General features: G+C 50.4%; 1 protein-coding gene across 3 annotated transcripts; it reads right to left on the bottom strand.

Annotated features, from left to right (window-relative positions):
- Positions 1-6,568: 6,568 nt before the first annotated feature.
- LOC120707072 (heat shock 70 kDa protein BIP4-like) lies at positions 6,569-8,721 on the bottom strand. Of its 3 annotated transcripts, none has more exons than XM_039991848.1 (2): positions 7,146-8,721; positions 6,623-6,980 (listed from the first exon to the last, which is right to left on the bottom strand). In XM_039991848.1, exons 1-2 carry the CDS (start codon positions 8,685-8,687, stop codon positions 6,690-6,692), a joined length of 1,833 nt encoding a protein of 610 aa, XP_039847782.1. In that variant the 5' UTR covers positions 8,688-8,721; the 3' UTR covers positions 6,623-6,689. The 3 variants fall into 3 exon arrangements, with proteins under 3 accessions (XP_039847781.1, XP_039847782.1, XP_039847783.1); XM_039991849.1 differs by having other exon boundaries at positions 6,623-7,043; positions 7,434-8,721; XM_039991847.1 differs by having other exon boundaries at positions 6,569-8,721.
- Positions 8,722-14,826: the final 6,105 nt, after the last annotated feature.

The following is a 14,826-nucleotide window of genomic DNA, read 5'->3' as shown; positions in this document are numbered from 1 at the left end:
AGGCCGTTCCCGACCGCGTCCTCGCCATGAACGTGCTCCGCGGCCTCTCCGAGCGCTTCCACACCCTGCGCCTCTTCCTCAAGAAGCAGCGGCCCTTGCCTGCCTTCGTCGAGATCCGCTCCGAGTTGCTGCTCGAGGAACTTACCATGGCGTCGGCCGCTCCGCAGCCGCCCACCGCTCTCGTCGCCTCCGGTGCACCTGCCTCCGATGGCGGCTCTCGTGCTCCATCCACCGGGTCCTCCTCGGGTGGGAGCGGCTCATCGGGCGGCGGTAACCGACTCCGCCGGCGCGGCCGCGGCAGCGGCTCCGGCGGACAGTCCGCCGGCAGCAGCGGCTCTGGCGGACAGTCCGCCGGCTCGGGCACGCCTGGTGGTGGCGGTTCTTCTACCTCGACGCCAAGGGCTGCCAATTGGCCCACGATCTACAATCCTTGGACCGGGACCATCCAGATGTGGCCTGGTCCGGTCCAAGGGTGGCGCGGAGGGCCATCTCCGCCGCCTGGGCCGCCCCGCTCGCTGTCTGGGCCACCTCAGCAGGCGTTCGCGGCCTGGCCTGCTCCTGATTCGGCTCCAACAGCTTGGCCGGCCCCTGGTCTTCTTGGGCCGCCACCTGTAGCTCCTCCTGCTGCTGCTCCGGTCTACTCGCCCACGCTTGCTGCTGGAGGTATTGGCCCATGGGATCAGCAGGCCCTTGCCAGTGCTTTCAACACCATGACTCTAACACCTCCGTCTTCGTCTGGTGATTGGTACATGGATTCCGGTGCCACTTCCCACATGGCCTCCCATCCCGGTATTTTATCTTCCTCTCACCCACCATGTTCCTCCACTCCTTCGTCTATCATTGTGGGTGACGGGTCCCATCTTCCCATCACTGCCACTGGGTCCGCTTCTATCGGTAATCTTCACCTAAACAATGTTCTTGTTTCTCCCCAAATTATCAAGAACCTTGTTTCTGTTCGTCGTTTTACCACTGATAACAACTGTTCTGTTGAATTTGACCCCCGTGGTTTTTCTGTGAAGGACCTCAGGACCCAGAGCGTGATCACCAGGTGCAATAGCTCCGGCCCTCTGTACCCGATGTGCCCTCCGCTCGCCAACTCATCACCCCATGCCTTCCTCACCAGTGTGTCCTCGGAGCTGTGGCACCAACGCCTTGGTCACCTAGGCCACGAGGCTTTGTCTCGCCTTGCTCGCTCTTCTGTTATTTCATGTAATAAAGATACTACTACCTCAAATTTTTGCCATGCATGTCAACTTGGTCGTCATGTTTGCCTCCCGTTTCCTCGCTCCCAGTCTCGAGCCTCTCGACCGTTTGATCTTGTGCATTGTGATTTGTGGACCTCCCCCCTATCCAGTGTGTCTGGTTTTAAATATTACCTTGTCATTCTTGACGATTACTCCCATCACGTGTGGACTTTCCCTCTTCGTCTTAAATCCGACACGTTTTCCACTATTGCACATTTCTTTGCTTATGTTGCTACTCAGTTTGGCTGCACCATCAAAAGCATGCAATGTGATAACGGTCGTGAGTTTGACAACTCATCCACACGTGCCTTCTTTCTCACCCACGGAGTCCATCTCCGCATGTCTTGCCCCTATACCTCGCAGCAAAATGGTAAAGCTGAGCGTGTTCTTCGCACTCTCAATAATATCATTCGCTCCCTCCTTTTTCAGGCACACCTTCCCCCTGCCTATTGGGTTGAGGCTCTTCACACTGCCACTTACCTCCTAAACCGACACCCCACCTCCACCCTCCACTTCTCCACACCCTTCCATACCCTCCATGGTCATCCTCCGTCTTATGATCATCTTCGGGTTTTTGGGTGTCGGTGTTACCCTAACCTTTCTTCCACTACCCCGCACAAGCTAGCCCCTCGCTCCACATTGTGCGTCTTTCTGGGATACTCGTCTGACCACAAAGGCTATAGATGCCTTGATCTCACCACAAACCGTGTCATCATCTCTCGCCATGTTGTCTTCGATGAGTCTTCCTTTCCTTTCGCTGAGGCGTCCTCCTCCTCAGCCTCTCCTACTAACCTTGATTTTCTAGATGATTTTTCTTCACAACAGGTGATGGCGCCTTCTACACAGGTTATTCCCGGTGCAGCCTGGCCGACTGGGCCTCCTGCTGCTCCTGGCTGCCACCCTGGGCTGCTGCCTGGTGGGCCGCCGCTGCCACCTGACTCTCCTGGACCATCTGGTTCCCCGCCCGGGATGCCGCCTGGTGGGCTGCCTCTGTCAAGTGGGATGCCGCCTGGTGGGCTTCCTCCGTCGGGTGGGCCGCCACCTGGGCTGCCTGGTGGCCCGCCCCCACCGTCCCCACTGCTACGTGGTGAGCTGCTCCCTGGTGCCCCTGATTCTCCAACGGTCTGGCGCTGGGCTGGTCTGGGGCAGGCACGCTCTGCTCGCGTACCGCGCCTGCACCCTGTCACCCCTGTGCTGCCCCTTGGTGCAGTCCCGGTACCTCCCATTGTCAACGATCATGTGATGTGCACTCGCGCCAAAAGTGGGTTCAAGCAGCCAAGCAAGAACCTTCATGCGGCTACTCTATCACCTGTGCCAACCTCTGTTCGCAGTGCTCTCACTGATCCTAATTGGCGTGGTGCTATGGAGGAGGAGTTTCAGGCTTTGATTTCCAACAACACCTGGACTTTGGTACCACGGCCTCCTCATGCCAATGTCGTGACTGGTAAATGGATTTTTCGACACAAGCTCCACTCTGATGGTACTCTTGACCACTATAAAGCTCGATGGGTTCTCCGTGGATTTACTCAGCGTCCTGGTGTTGATTTTGATGAGACGTTCAGTCCTGTTGTGAAGCCAGCCACTATCCGCACTGTTCTCAGTTTGGCTCTCTCCAACAACTGGCCTATCCATCAACTTGACGTCAAGAATGCATTCCTCCATGGCACTCTCTCAGAGACTGTGTTCTGCTCTCAGCCTACTGGTTTTGTTGATGCGGCTCACCCTGATCATATTTGTCGCCTCAACAAATCTTTATACGGTCTCAAGCAGGCACCTCGTGCCTGGTACAGTTGCTTTGCTGCTCATCTGCAGACTCTGGGTTTTCTCGAGGCTAAGTCCGACACCTCCTTGTTTATCTATAGACGGAATTCTGGTACAGCATACCTGCTCCTCTATGTGGATGACATCGTCCTGACTGCCTCCTCAGCTAGCTTGCTTCGTCAGCTTCTTACTGCTTTACAGGCTTCCTTCCCAATGAAGGATCTTGGTCCGTTGCAGCATTTCTTGGGTATTGCTGTTACACGCTCTTCGTCAGGCATGATGCTCTCCCAGCGCCAGTATGCTCTCGACCTCCTGGAGCGTGCCGGCATGACTGCATGCAAGCCATGCACCACTCCCGTGGACACTAAGGCCAAACTCTCGTCTGATGGGCCTCCTGTGGCTGACCCAACGTTGTATCGAAGTTTGGTTGGAGCACTACAATATTTGACCTTCACTCGCCCTGACATTACCTACGCAGTTCAGCAAGTCTGCCTTCATATGCATGATCCGAGAGAGCCTCATCTCACTGCAGTGAAGCGCATTCTTCGTTATCTACAGGGCACCACAGACCTCGGCCTCTTTCTCAGCTGCACTGCATCATCAGCTCTCACCGTCTACACTGACGCCGATTGGGCAGGCTGTCCAGACACGCGTCGCTCTACCTCAGGGTATGCTGTCTTCCTTGGTGACAACCTGGTTTCCTGGTCTAGCAAACGCCAGCATACGGTTTCTCGCTCCAGCGCCGAGGCTGAATATCGTGCAGTTGCAAATGGAGTTGCCGAGGCTTCTTGGCTCCGTCAGCTCCTTCAGGAGCTCCACCACCCTCCTACGCGTACCACACTCGTTTACTGTGACAATGTGAGTGCCGTCTATCTCTCCTCCAATCCGGTGCAACATCAGCGCACCAAACACATCGAGATCGACCTTCACTTTGTCCGGGAGCGTGTGGCCGCCGGAACTGTTCGCGTTCTACATGTGCCAACTTCCTCTCAGTTTGCCGACCTCTTCACCAAAGGTCTGCCGTCGTCTGTTTTTATGGATTTTCGGTCCAGTATGAACGTCCGTTCCACCGGCGTTCCTACTGCGGGGGGGTGTTAAACAGACTGGACGCTTGGCTGTTCAGGTTCTTCAATTAGTGTTGGTCAGTTAGCGTTGGTTGGCTTTCCATCTTCTAAAGTCAGTTTCATCGAGTCTGTAATCTATATATGTAACTCTCCAAGCTATGAATGAATTAAGTTGTGTTAAGCACTTCTTCAGGGCCGACCCCTCGGACCCCCGGCCGCACTACCTCGCGCACCTCGTCTGCCGGTTCAACGGGTGCCCGGAGGAGTCGGACAAGTGGCTCGCCACCTACGGCCGCCTCGCCGATGGTTTGTCAGCGGACGAGCAGGCCGCGCTGATCACCCTCGCGGATGAGCTGGTGGTCGCACTCGCGCTCGGTGGCTCGCTTCTTGCCTTCGACAACGAGAGTTACCCGGTTGAGGTGGGCAAGGTCGTGGGCGCCGCTGCAAGGAGGGTGGACGTGGCGCTGGTGTCTGCGTTACGGAACAAGAAGAAGATGTCCATGGTGGAGAGGCTGGAGATCAGGGCTGTCCGTGCCTTGCTGCACGCTGGGGTGTGGTCACTGCTGAAGAAATTGAAGAGCAATGACGGTGGCAACGGCAGCACGACGGACTGAAGCAGCAGCAGGCTTCGTCAGCAAGAGCACGCATTCGTGCAATGCGTCGATTGTGTTTCATATGTTGTGCAGAGGAATGTCATTTTCATATGCATATTTTGCTTTCAGGCACGCAATTCATCACTAAGTAGTGGTTGCCATATTTGAGAATTCAGAGTAGAATTGCTATCTTAAATGAATTTCAGTTGAATCACCTTGATGGCGATGCTACATTGACTGAACTAGTGTAATTACTTGTATGTTTCCTGCATTTTCATGGTCGTTGGGTACTGCTTATAGTTCAGACTTCAGACAGTAACCACGGAGTGTTCAGTATTCCTACTTTTACTGGATCGATACCATCTTCGGTTCCTAATATTCATCAGTTGCTTGTGTTTCAGATATTTACTGTAGGATGGCAGTTTGATATAGCCAGCCACAATGTGATTATAATTAAGCTATACAACCTCTATTATAATGTAGCCTGTTATATTTTTATCTGTTTCCCGATCGGATCACATATGGCTGTACAATGAACAGAGATTTTCTGTTTTTATATTTTTAGTTTTCATTTTTATTTCAAATGAAACTGTAGGACATTTCTAGTAGGTATCTATGATTTTTGCAGGCTTTATTGATGAACATCATTCACAAATCATGAAGGGGTTGAAGTCTGTAAAATGGATAAAAAGAAGAATGAACTTGGGAGCATATTTATTTTTTCTCCATATGATTATAAATTGATTTCTAGCAAATTAACATATGTGCAATATCTTTTGCTAGATAAAGCACCAAAATGATGTATATATTTTTGGTTGCACAAAGGTCAAAGGATAACCGTTGTTTTCAACCTTCATTGGTGTACATGAACTAGGCATGATCACTGTGTATATCGCGGTTAAACTTTTTCATATGTATGGAATATCAACCAGATGAATAAAACCATCAATTTTTTTTACATGAAACTTGACGTGGTGCAAGGGTATTGTTCTCTGGTAGTGTATATTAGAGTAGTCCAATTGTTTTGAACTTACGTTCGAAAGCTGTCTATATATTAAACAGTAAGCAGCATTCATAACCTGCTGCTTCCATTTTGTTGGCAGAAAATTCAGTTTAGATCTCTTTGTATGAATCATCCGATGAGAAAATAACTTGAATATGAAACAGTTTAAGAAAAATTTAGCTCTCTGTGCAGTGCTGATATACTGCAGCTGTTGAGATCCTAGTGATGTTTCCCGAAATACATTAAAATAGTAATCAGTTCTGGCCACTGCAGTAATACACTACAATATTTTGCTTCTGGAACTGCAGGTCTGCAACTTCATGCTAGTTATACACTACTGAAAATTACATTTGCGTGTAAACTGCTGGACAGTCGAATTCCAGCATATCTGTTACAGGGTAGTAAATAGTAATCTTTTCAAATTCACTTCTTTACTATCAAACAATTGAAATCAGGCTCCTGCAGTAATTACATACAAACAAATCCTTCTGCGTCAGATTACCATAGCTTCAACAATTCTCTTGTTCAAATAATTTTTTGTTATTCGCTGCTACCTGACTCTGTTCATCTTTTTTGCAGGTTGGTGGCATACTGGCATGACGCTGGAAGCATGCTGCATAATGAGGTGCATGAAATAAACATGAAAGGACTGACAATCCAAGGATCCTTGCTTAAGGACTAAATTGATGTTCGCTGGAAAGCAGTCTCATGCTGACACATAGAAATCATTGCTGTACATGCTTTGTTGAACAGTGAGAATGCTTTCCCCCCCAACAATCACGGTTTTAATCTGCACAATGTGGCTTCCAGTTTTGCAAAATTCATCCGATAGGATGCCAGAGGAATATAAAAAACTGAGCATAAATTTTCAATTTGGCATCAGTAGACAAAAGTAATAATAACAATAATAAAAACTAGATCATACTAAATTATTGAGGCTACAAATTAAATGAAAACCAGCAAAGTCCAAAAGCTATTGTGATATAGAATAGCTAGTAACAAGAAACTAATAAAACTGCCTAAATTAAAGCTCATCATGATCATCCTCATCGTTGTTGTCCTCCCCTATACCGGCGGACCTCTGGTACACCGCCGAGATGACAGGGTTGCAGACATCCTCCAGTTCCTTGAGCTTCTCCTCGTACTCCTCCTTCTCAGCATCCGCGTTGCCGTCCAGCCACTCGTTCGCTTCCCTGACTGCCTCCTCCACCTTCTCCTTCTCCTCAGCATCCATCGTGTCCGCCATCTTGCTGCCGTCCACCGCGCTCCTGACCTGGTAGACGTACGTCTCCAGCTTGTTGCGCGCGTCGACCCGCTCCCTCACCTTCCGGTCTTCCTCCGCGAACTCCTCCGCCTCGCGCACCATCCGGTCGATCTCCTCCTGGCTGTGCCGGCGGCCGTCGCTGGTGATGGTGATCTTCTCCGACTTGCCGGTGCCCTTGTCCGCCGCCTGCACGTGGAGGATGCCGTTGGCGTCCACCTCGAAGGTCACCTCGATCTGCGGCGTGCCCCTGGGCGCCGGCGGGATCCCGGCGAGGTCGAACCTGCCGAGCAGCCGGTTGTCCTTGGTCATGCTCCGCTCGCCCTCGAACACCTTGATGGACACCGTGGTCTGCCTGTCCTGGTACGTGGTGAACACCTGCGTCTTCTTCGTCGGCACCACCGTGTTCCTCGCGATCAGCTTGGTCATCACCCCGCCGGCGGTCTCCATGCCCAGCGTCAGCGGCGCAACGTCGAGGAGGATCACATCTTTGGTTTTGTTGTCGACGTGCCCGCTGAGGATGCTGGCCTGGACGGCGGCGCCGTACGCGACGGCCTCGTCAGGGTTGACCCCCTTGTTGGGCTCCTTGCCGTTGAAATAGTCCTTGAGCAGCTGCTGCACCTTGGGGATCCTGGTGCTGCCGCCGACGAGCACGATCTCGTTGATGTCGGCCTTCTTCAGGCCGGCGTCCGCCATGGCCTTCTTCACGGGCACCATCGTCCGCCGGAACAGGTCGTTGTTGAGCTCCTCGAAGCGCGCCCTAGTCATCTGCTCCGAGAAGTCGACGCCGTCGAAGAGTGCCTCGACCTCGACGCGCACCTGGTGCTGGTTGCTGAGCGCGCGCTTGGCGCGCTCGCACTCGCGGCGCAGCTTCCCCAGCGCGCGGGCGTCGCCGGAGATGTCGCGGCCGTGCTTGCGCCTGATGAGCTTGATGAAGTAATCCATGACGCGCTGGTCGAAGTCCTCGCCGCCGAGGTGGGTGTCGCCGTTGGTGGCGAGCACCTCGAAGACGCCGTTGTCGATGGCCAGGACGCTGACGTCGAACGTGCCGCCGCCGAGGTCGAAGACGAGGACGTTCCTCTCGGCGCCGTCCTTCTTGTCGATGCCGTAGGCGATGGCGGCCGCGGTGGGCTCGTTGACGGTGCGGAGCACGGTGAGGCCGGCGATGACGCCGGCGTCCTTGGTGGCCTGGCGCTGCGCGTCGTTGAAGTAGGCCGGGACGGTGACGACGGCGTGCGTGACCTTCTCGCCGAGGTAGGCCTCGGCGGTCTCCTTCATCTTGGCGAGCACCATGGCGCTCACCTCCTCGGGGCTGAACTCCCGCACGTCGCCGTCCCTGACCTGGACGCGCACGTGCGGCTTCCCGTTGCGGTCGACGACGGCGTAGGGCAGCAGCTTCATGTCGCGCTGCACCACGGCGTCGGCGAACTGGCGGCCGATGAGCCGCTTGGCGTCGTAGATGGTGCGCTCCGGGTTGGCCGCCGCCTGGTTCTTGGCGGCCTCGCCGATGAGGCGCTCGCCGCCGTCGGTGAAGGCGACCCAGGAGGGCGTGATCCGGTTGCCCTGGTCGTTGGCGATGATCTCGACGTGGCCGTTCCGGTAGACGCCGACGCAGGAGTAGGTGGTGCCCAGGTCGATGCCGATGACGGTGCCGTTGGTCTTGTCCGCCGCCGCTCCTTGAGCCGCCGGTGCGGCGTAGATCGGGGCCACGACGAGATTGGCGACAAGTAGCGCGAACAGAACGCGAGCCAGGAGCGCCATGGCGTCGAAAACCTGCAGCTAGCTAGCTGTTCGATTCGATGGTAGGAGGCGAGATACGAGACGAGGAGGTGGGCAGGGGACGCGCCGGTATATAAAGCCAGCTGCAGGACGTGTCGATGTGAGTTGGTGTCTGATTCGATCTGAGGGACGTACGTGTGGCGTCCAATGGCTGCCGGACGCGTGGGATACGTGATCTGAACCGTTCGTTTTCCCGATCGGGCGGTCACTAGGGGTCCGTGACGTGGTAATGCGTTGGCCGACTCCTAGCTAGTTGTGTTTTCCTAATCTTACCAAGACACGCCATATATGCTATGTGTCCTTCTGCAATGTACTGTATCTCTGCACTGCAATGTCAGTCGGGCAAAGGCAAGCGAAATCCGTTCGGCCTTTTCGATAAAGTTTGAGCCGACTTGAACTCAAGCATCGGCTGTGTTTAGTTTCGCGAAAAGTTTCCAAAATTTTTCACTGACGCACATCACATCGAATCTTACAATATATGTATGGAGTATTAAATATAGTTAAAAAATATAACTAATTGCACAGTTTGATTGTAAATGACGAGACGAATCTTTTGAGACTAATTACTCCATGGTTGGACAATAGTTGCCAAATAAAGCCGAAACAAGCTACAGCAACTTTTTTGCGAACTTTTCGCGAACTAAACACACCCATGGTAGGGGTAGGAGTTTTGTTCTTTCCTAGAACACAAACATGCACTGCTAGAGAAACACTTATTTGTCCCCGTTGGAAAAATCATGTTGTCCCGGTTTCCCAACCGGGAACGCCATGCCGGGACAAAAAGGGGTGCCTTTTTGTCCCGGGTCTGGCAACTGGGACAAAAAACACCTACACCAACCGGGATAAAAGGGGCTGCCAGCGCCACGTGGATAGCGCACCTTTTTGTCCCGGTTGGTGTTACCAATCGGGACAAAATGTCCATTTTTTTACTTGTTTTTCTTTTCTCAATTTTTTTTCTATTTCAACTATACTTTTACATTTCAATTAAACTTATATATTGGAATTCAGTGTGTAAGATCTCCAATAATATATACATATATATAGTTACTTATATAATATTTGTCCTAGATAGTTTCCATATATAAACATATATATATATTATTGGAGGGCTTAAATATATAATACATACATACTAATAAATAGAAATATAATACATACACACATATATATTTACATAGGTATATTCGTTCTTAATTATATATATACGCATATATTATCATATTTGCTGCGATTGTTAATGTGAGATTGTCCATCATAGTAGAATTCGTCTTTTGGATCGAGGACTTGCTCAACAATAAATCCGAACAATTGTTCTTGAATCGCCATAATCTTTTCCTCCGGTATGAGTTTATCGCGCATCTCCTCGACCTATGGAAAAGGGGGATAATTAATTTCAACTAATTAAAATACGAGTTCAAACATTAACAAGTTTTTTATTTACTTCCTCCTCCCAATCTGCCAAGGTCTTTGGAGGACCTACCAGACCATAGATGTTCTCGCATACATAGTATGCACAAAAATTAGTGCTTTGTTTCTGCCTCATACACTTTAAGAGAGAAGAAATTATCAGGTATTTACATGAATATATAATAAAACTAATGAAACGTGCAACGAATCATCCAAGTGCGTACCGCAAAATCTATCTTGATCTTCAATTCCTTGTCCAATTTGCCTGGATAATTTTTAGCGACTTGTTTCCAAATCATGTGTATGATTAGAACAATTATAGTCAAGTAACAAAGTGATTCAAATTATCGGTCATCGACGGAGTAGTGGTAGAATTATTTTTTCATCATGTTAAGAAGATCTTCGTATTGTTCTGGATTTCTCCTCAATGAGTCCATAACCACGAGTAGGCTCTTCTCAGGAATTATGACAATTAGGACCCAGTGTTCACTGCAATATTATACGGAGGCAGTTCTTGGTAGTTAAGGTTTAAACAATTCGATTACAGAATAGAAAGAGTTAGACGGAAGGAATCACTCACGCAAAGTTGTAAGGAAACAATATCATTTGCTTGTTGTGATGAACGCTTATGTACTTGAACAAGTTTTGGAACATCTCATCGGAATTGTCGCGTAGAAGCCTCCAATTACAAGTAATTGGGTCGATGAAGCCGAGGTGAGAGTATCCCTTTCCCCTGCAAGTTTGTATCTCCATTCTACATGATACCGAATAAATCAAGGGATCAGTATGTTGAGATCATGCAAAATAATACGTAAGGAGAGTAAAATACCTATAGAACCCACAAGCCGACCATAAAGATGTCGAGGTCCTCCTGATGGAATAGTTGGTAAACTTCTTCCCAGTTTATCCATATAATGGCCTCCCCCGTAAGAAATCGTCATCTTTAATCTTTGGACCCTGCATGAAGATGCAATCGGCCATCACACGCATGTAGTGCTGGTGCATCTTATACATTTGCGTTGGAAGCACGGACACTACTTCGGGGGTATAAGAGATTTGCCCAGCTCATACGTCCATTTGACGATGACATCGGCCTTTGGAATATCTTCTCCCCCTGCAATCTGAGCCGCCGTCAGGTTTGCTTCTTTAAAAAATGTAACAAAGTCTTGTTGTTGCGTCGTCTGTCCCACTATGAGAGGCTCTATTGATTGTTTCTTTTGGGCTCCGAGCTGTAAAACGTGGGACGACGACGACTTTGATTGTCTCTTCTTTTTCTTAGTAGTTTTGATAATTGTGCGGTCATAGTCAGAAGGAGGATCTCGCGGAATGAATTTTCTCTTATTTGCTTCGCACATTCCCTTAAAAAATTTCAAATCTACCGGATTTATCACTTTCTCGGGGTCCGGCTTCGGCTTCGGCTTGAAGTGCTCTTTAACTCTTTCTTGAGTTATCCGATCTCATTCTTCAAGGCTCATGTCCCAGGGTTTAATAGAAGCCTCCTTGGTTTTCTTCTTCTTTTCCTTCTTCTTTGGAGGCTTCTTAGCCGGTGCAGCTACCTTCTTTGCCGGTGGCTATTTCTGCTTTTTTTGCCGGCGGCGGAGGGGGTGACCATGGAGGCGACGGTGACGCTTGAGTGTTCATCGGCGCATGAGATGATGGTGATGGAGAATGTGCCGGTGAACCTTGTCGAGACAGTGCTGCCCTTGGGAAGTTTTGCGGAGATGACGGCCTTGGAGAGGCATGCTGAGATGCTGGTCTTGGTGTTCGATCATCCGACTTTAGGACAATGTAGCACTTATCCCATAGGATGTAGCCATGAATGGCTTCTGCTAGTGTCCTCTCCCCATCGCCTCCAGAAATATCAAGCTCGAGCGTCTCCCAACCCTGGCACACCTGCTCCACGCCAACTCTTGTATATCCTGCTGGAATTTGCTGCCCGTGGTACACGTCGCCTGGTTGGGTTGGCATGGCGGTACCGTACGCAACAGTGAACATTAAGTTCTTAATGGCAGTCTGCATGTCACAAGGTGTCCGCTAGGTGATCTCATCCACTGGAAATCGCTGCAGGGCCGTCACTTCAACTGCGGCCTGGATCCCCGTTGGCTCGACGGCGATGTCTGTGGAAGCGCAGCTTCTTTTTCGCTGAGACAGATTATCGGCTGCGACATTAGGCTTTGGAGGCACCGGTTGCGCTTGCTGTTGCTGGCTCATTGCTATGGCCACTTGGCGTTGAACCTCTTCCTCCAGTCTTTGATCGTGTGACATGAGCCGTTCCTCTAGCCTTCGCAAGTGCTCCCGCTCATCATTCTTTCTTCTTTGCCGGCTTCTATATGATTCAATTTAATCCCTGAACCCATACTTCCACAGAACAATGCCTTTGCCTCTTGTGCGGCCCGGATGCTCTGGATTCTCAAGGGCGTAAGTCAGCTCGTCCCTCTCTCTATCTGGCTGGAATGTTCCCTTGGCCGCTGCTTGTATGGCCTCCTGTAGTCTCTGGGCTGCTAGCTGGATGTTTAGCCCATAGATGCAGGCCCCAGTCAATGGGTCCAAGCTTTCCCCGTGACCATAAAACCAGGTCCTTGACCTTTCAGGCCAGCTCATGGTAGCAGGTTGGATGCCTCTGTCAAGCAGATCCTGCTCCATCTTCTCCCAATTGGGAATTGCAAGCTTGTAGCCTCCTTGGCCTAGAGGGTGATGGTACACTTTCTTCGAGGCATTGTCTTTGGCCTTCTGCACCTTCTGAAGCCCAAGCTCTGAAGACTTGTATTGCACAAATGCATCCCAGTGACCCTGAGCTTTTCGAGCTTGCCGATAAACACAGGCGTGGTCCCGGTCTTGATATATTTCTTCGTCAAAGTTTTCTTGAATGATTGCAGCTGTTCGGCCATCTTGCTCAGGGTCCAGCGCTTGCATATCTCTTCGGATTCAGCTGGAACTGTGAAGTTTTTCTTAAGCTTCTGCCAGCACCATTCTTTTTCTCTTTCGGGTACCGCATTCCGTTTCTTGTTTGGATTGGAAGCTTTCCATAGCCTGAAGCTGATCGGGATGTGGTCCCTGACAATACATCCGGATTGTCTTATGAATTTTTTGGCGGTAGCTTCTGGAGTGATCGGTTCGCCATCTGGACCAACTTCCGTTATAATGAACCGCCCTTCCAGTTTTTTTGTCAGGCCTCGCTTCGTCTTTTTCTGCTGCGACGATGATCCAGACGGCTATAAAAAACATTCATAATATTCATATAGATTCAGATAAAAATATGATTTTCAATAGAAGTAAGTATAGTTGTGATATGTACATTAGCACCTTGTTCACCAGCAGCGTCATCCTGAAAAGATGGTGCCTCATTTCCACACCGGACATATTCAAATATATGTCGGTATTGCTGCCATCATCAGCTTGTTTAGGGGCATCTCCTTGACCTTCGGCAATCATATTCAACAGGAATTGTTCGTCTTCCGCGTCTGTGTGTCGCGGGTCCATCGTAACTAAAATATAAATACAAATAAAACCCTAAAGAAAATTCTCTAAATAATCCACATATTTAGATCGGTAACGATCGGAAATGATTCGGTCGGTATCGGTAACGATCGGAAACTATCGGAAATGATTCGGTCGGGATCGGTAACGATCGGAAACTATCGGAAACGTTTGTGTGTTAGCGCGAGTTTGCGAGCTCGAAAAATAATATAAATGACATAATTAAATAATAAATACATGATACATTAAATAATAAATACATGATATATTAAAATTGAATACTAATAATATATCCAAAATTGAATTCTAATAATATATCCAAAATTGAATTCTAATAATATTTCATAATTAAATTCTAATAATATATCCAAAATTGAATTCTAATAATATATCCAAAATTGAATTCTAATAATATTTGCACAAACGTTGCACCTAATTCTAATAATTGAATTCTAGTTAATATATAATAAATAAAATTAACACCTAATTCACTAAAATTTGCACAAAATTTAGGGTTTGGGGGTCGGGGCGGCGGCGGCCCACGGTCGGCGCCGTTTTCACCTAATGCAGCTCGGGGCGAGGTCAAGACGGCGAGCACGGGGCGGCACACGGGTGAGGCGGAGGTCGAGGACGACGACGGCGCAAGCGACGCGGCGGTGGACGACGGGCGCGAGCGGGGAGGAGGGATGACATCGTCCCTTAGGGTGGGGACTCGGGGCGGCGGAGATCGGGGACGACGGTGCGTTGGGGCAGCGCTCGGGGACGGCGGAGCTCGGGGTGGCGCTCGGGGATGGCGGAGCTAGGGACTGACGGCGCAGTGGGGCGGCGGAGCTCGGTCGGCACGTCCTCTGGTGCCGGGGGACGGCAGCGCTCCGGGACAACGACGGCGGCGAGCAGGAGGCGGTGGGCGCAGGGGACGGTGGCGGCACGAGCGAGGCGGAGATCAAGAACTGACCAAGTATTGGAGGAAGGCGGAGGAAAGGGAGATATATAGGGTGGGGGCCTTTTGTTCTGGGTGAAGCCACGACCCGGGACAAAAGGCCCTTTTGTCCCGGGTTGTGGCTTCACCTGGGACAAAAAGGGGGGCCTTTTGTCCCGGGTGAATCCACCACCCGGGACAAAAGGGCCTTTTGTCCCGGGTCGTGGCTTCACCCGGGACAAAAGGTGATTTTGGGCGGGCCGGGAAAATTGCCAGCCCGCGGCCCATCTTTAGTCCTGGGTGGATCTACCACTCGGG

The sequence above is a fragment of the Panicum virgatum genome, chromosome 5K (assembly GCF_016808335.1).
Source record: "Panicum virgatum strain AP13 chromosome 5K, P.virgatum_v5, whole genome shotgun sequence".
Lineage (NCBI taxonomy): Eukaryota > Viridiplantae > Streptophyta > Magnoliopsida > Poales > Poaceae > Panicum > Panicum virgatum.
Note: the sequence above shows the minus strand (reverse complement) of the source record. Positions and strands in the feature narration are given on the sequence as shown.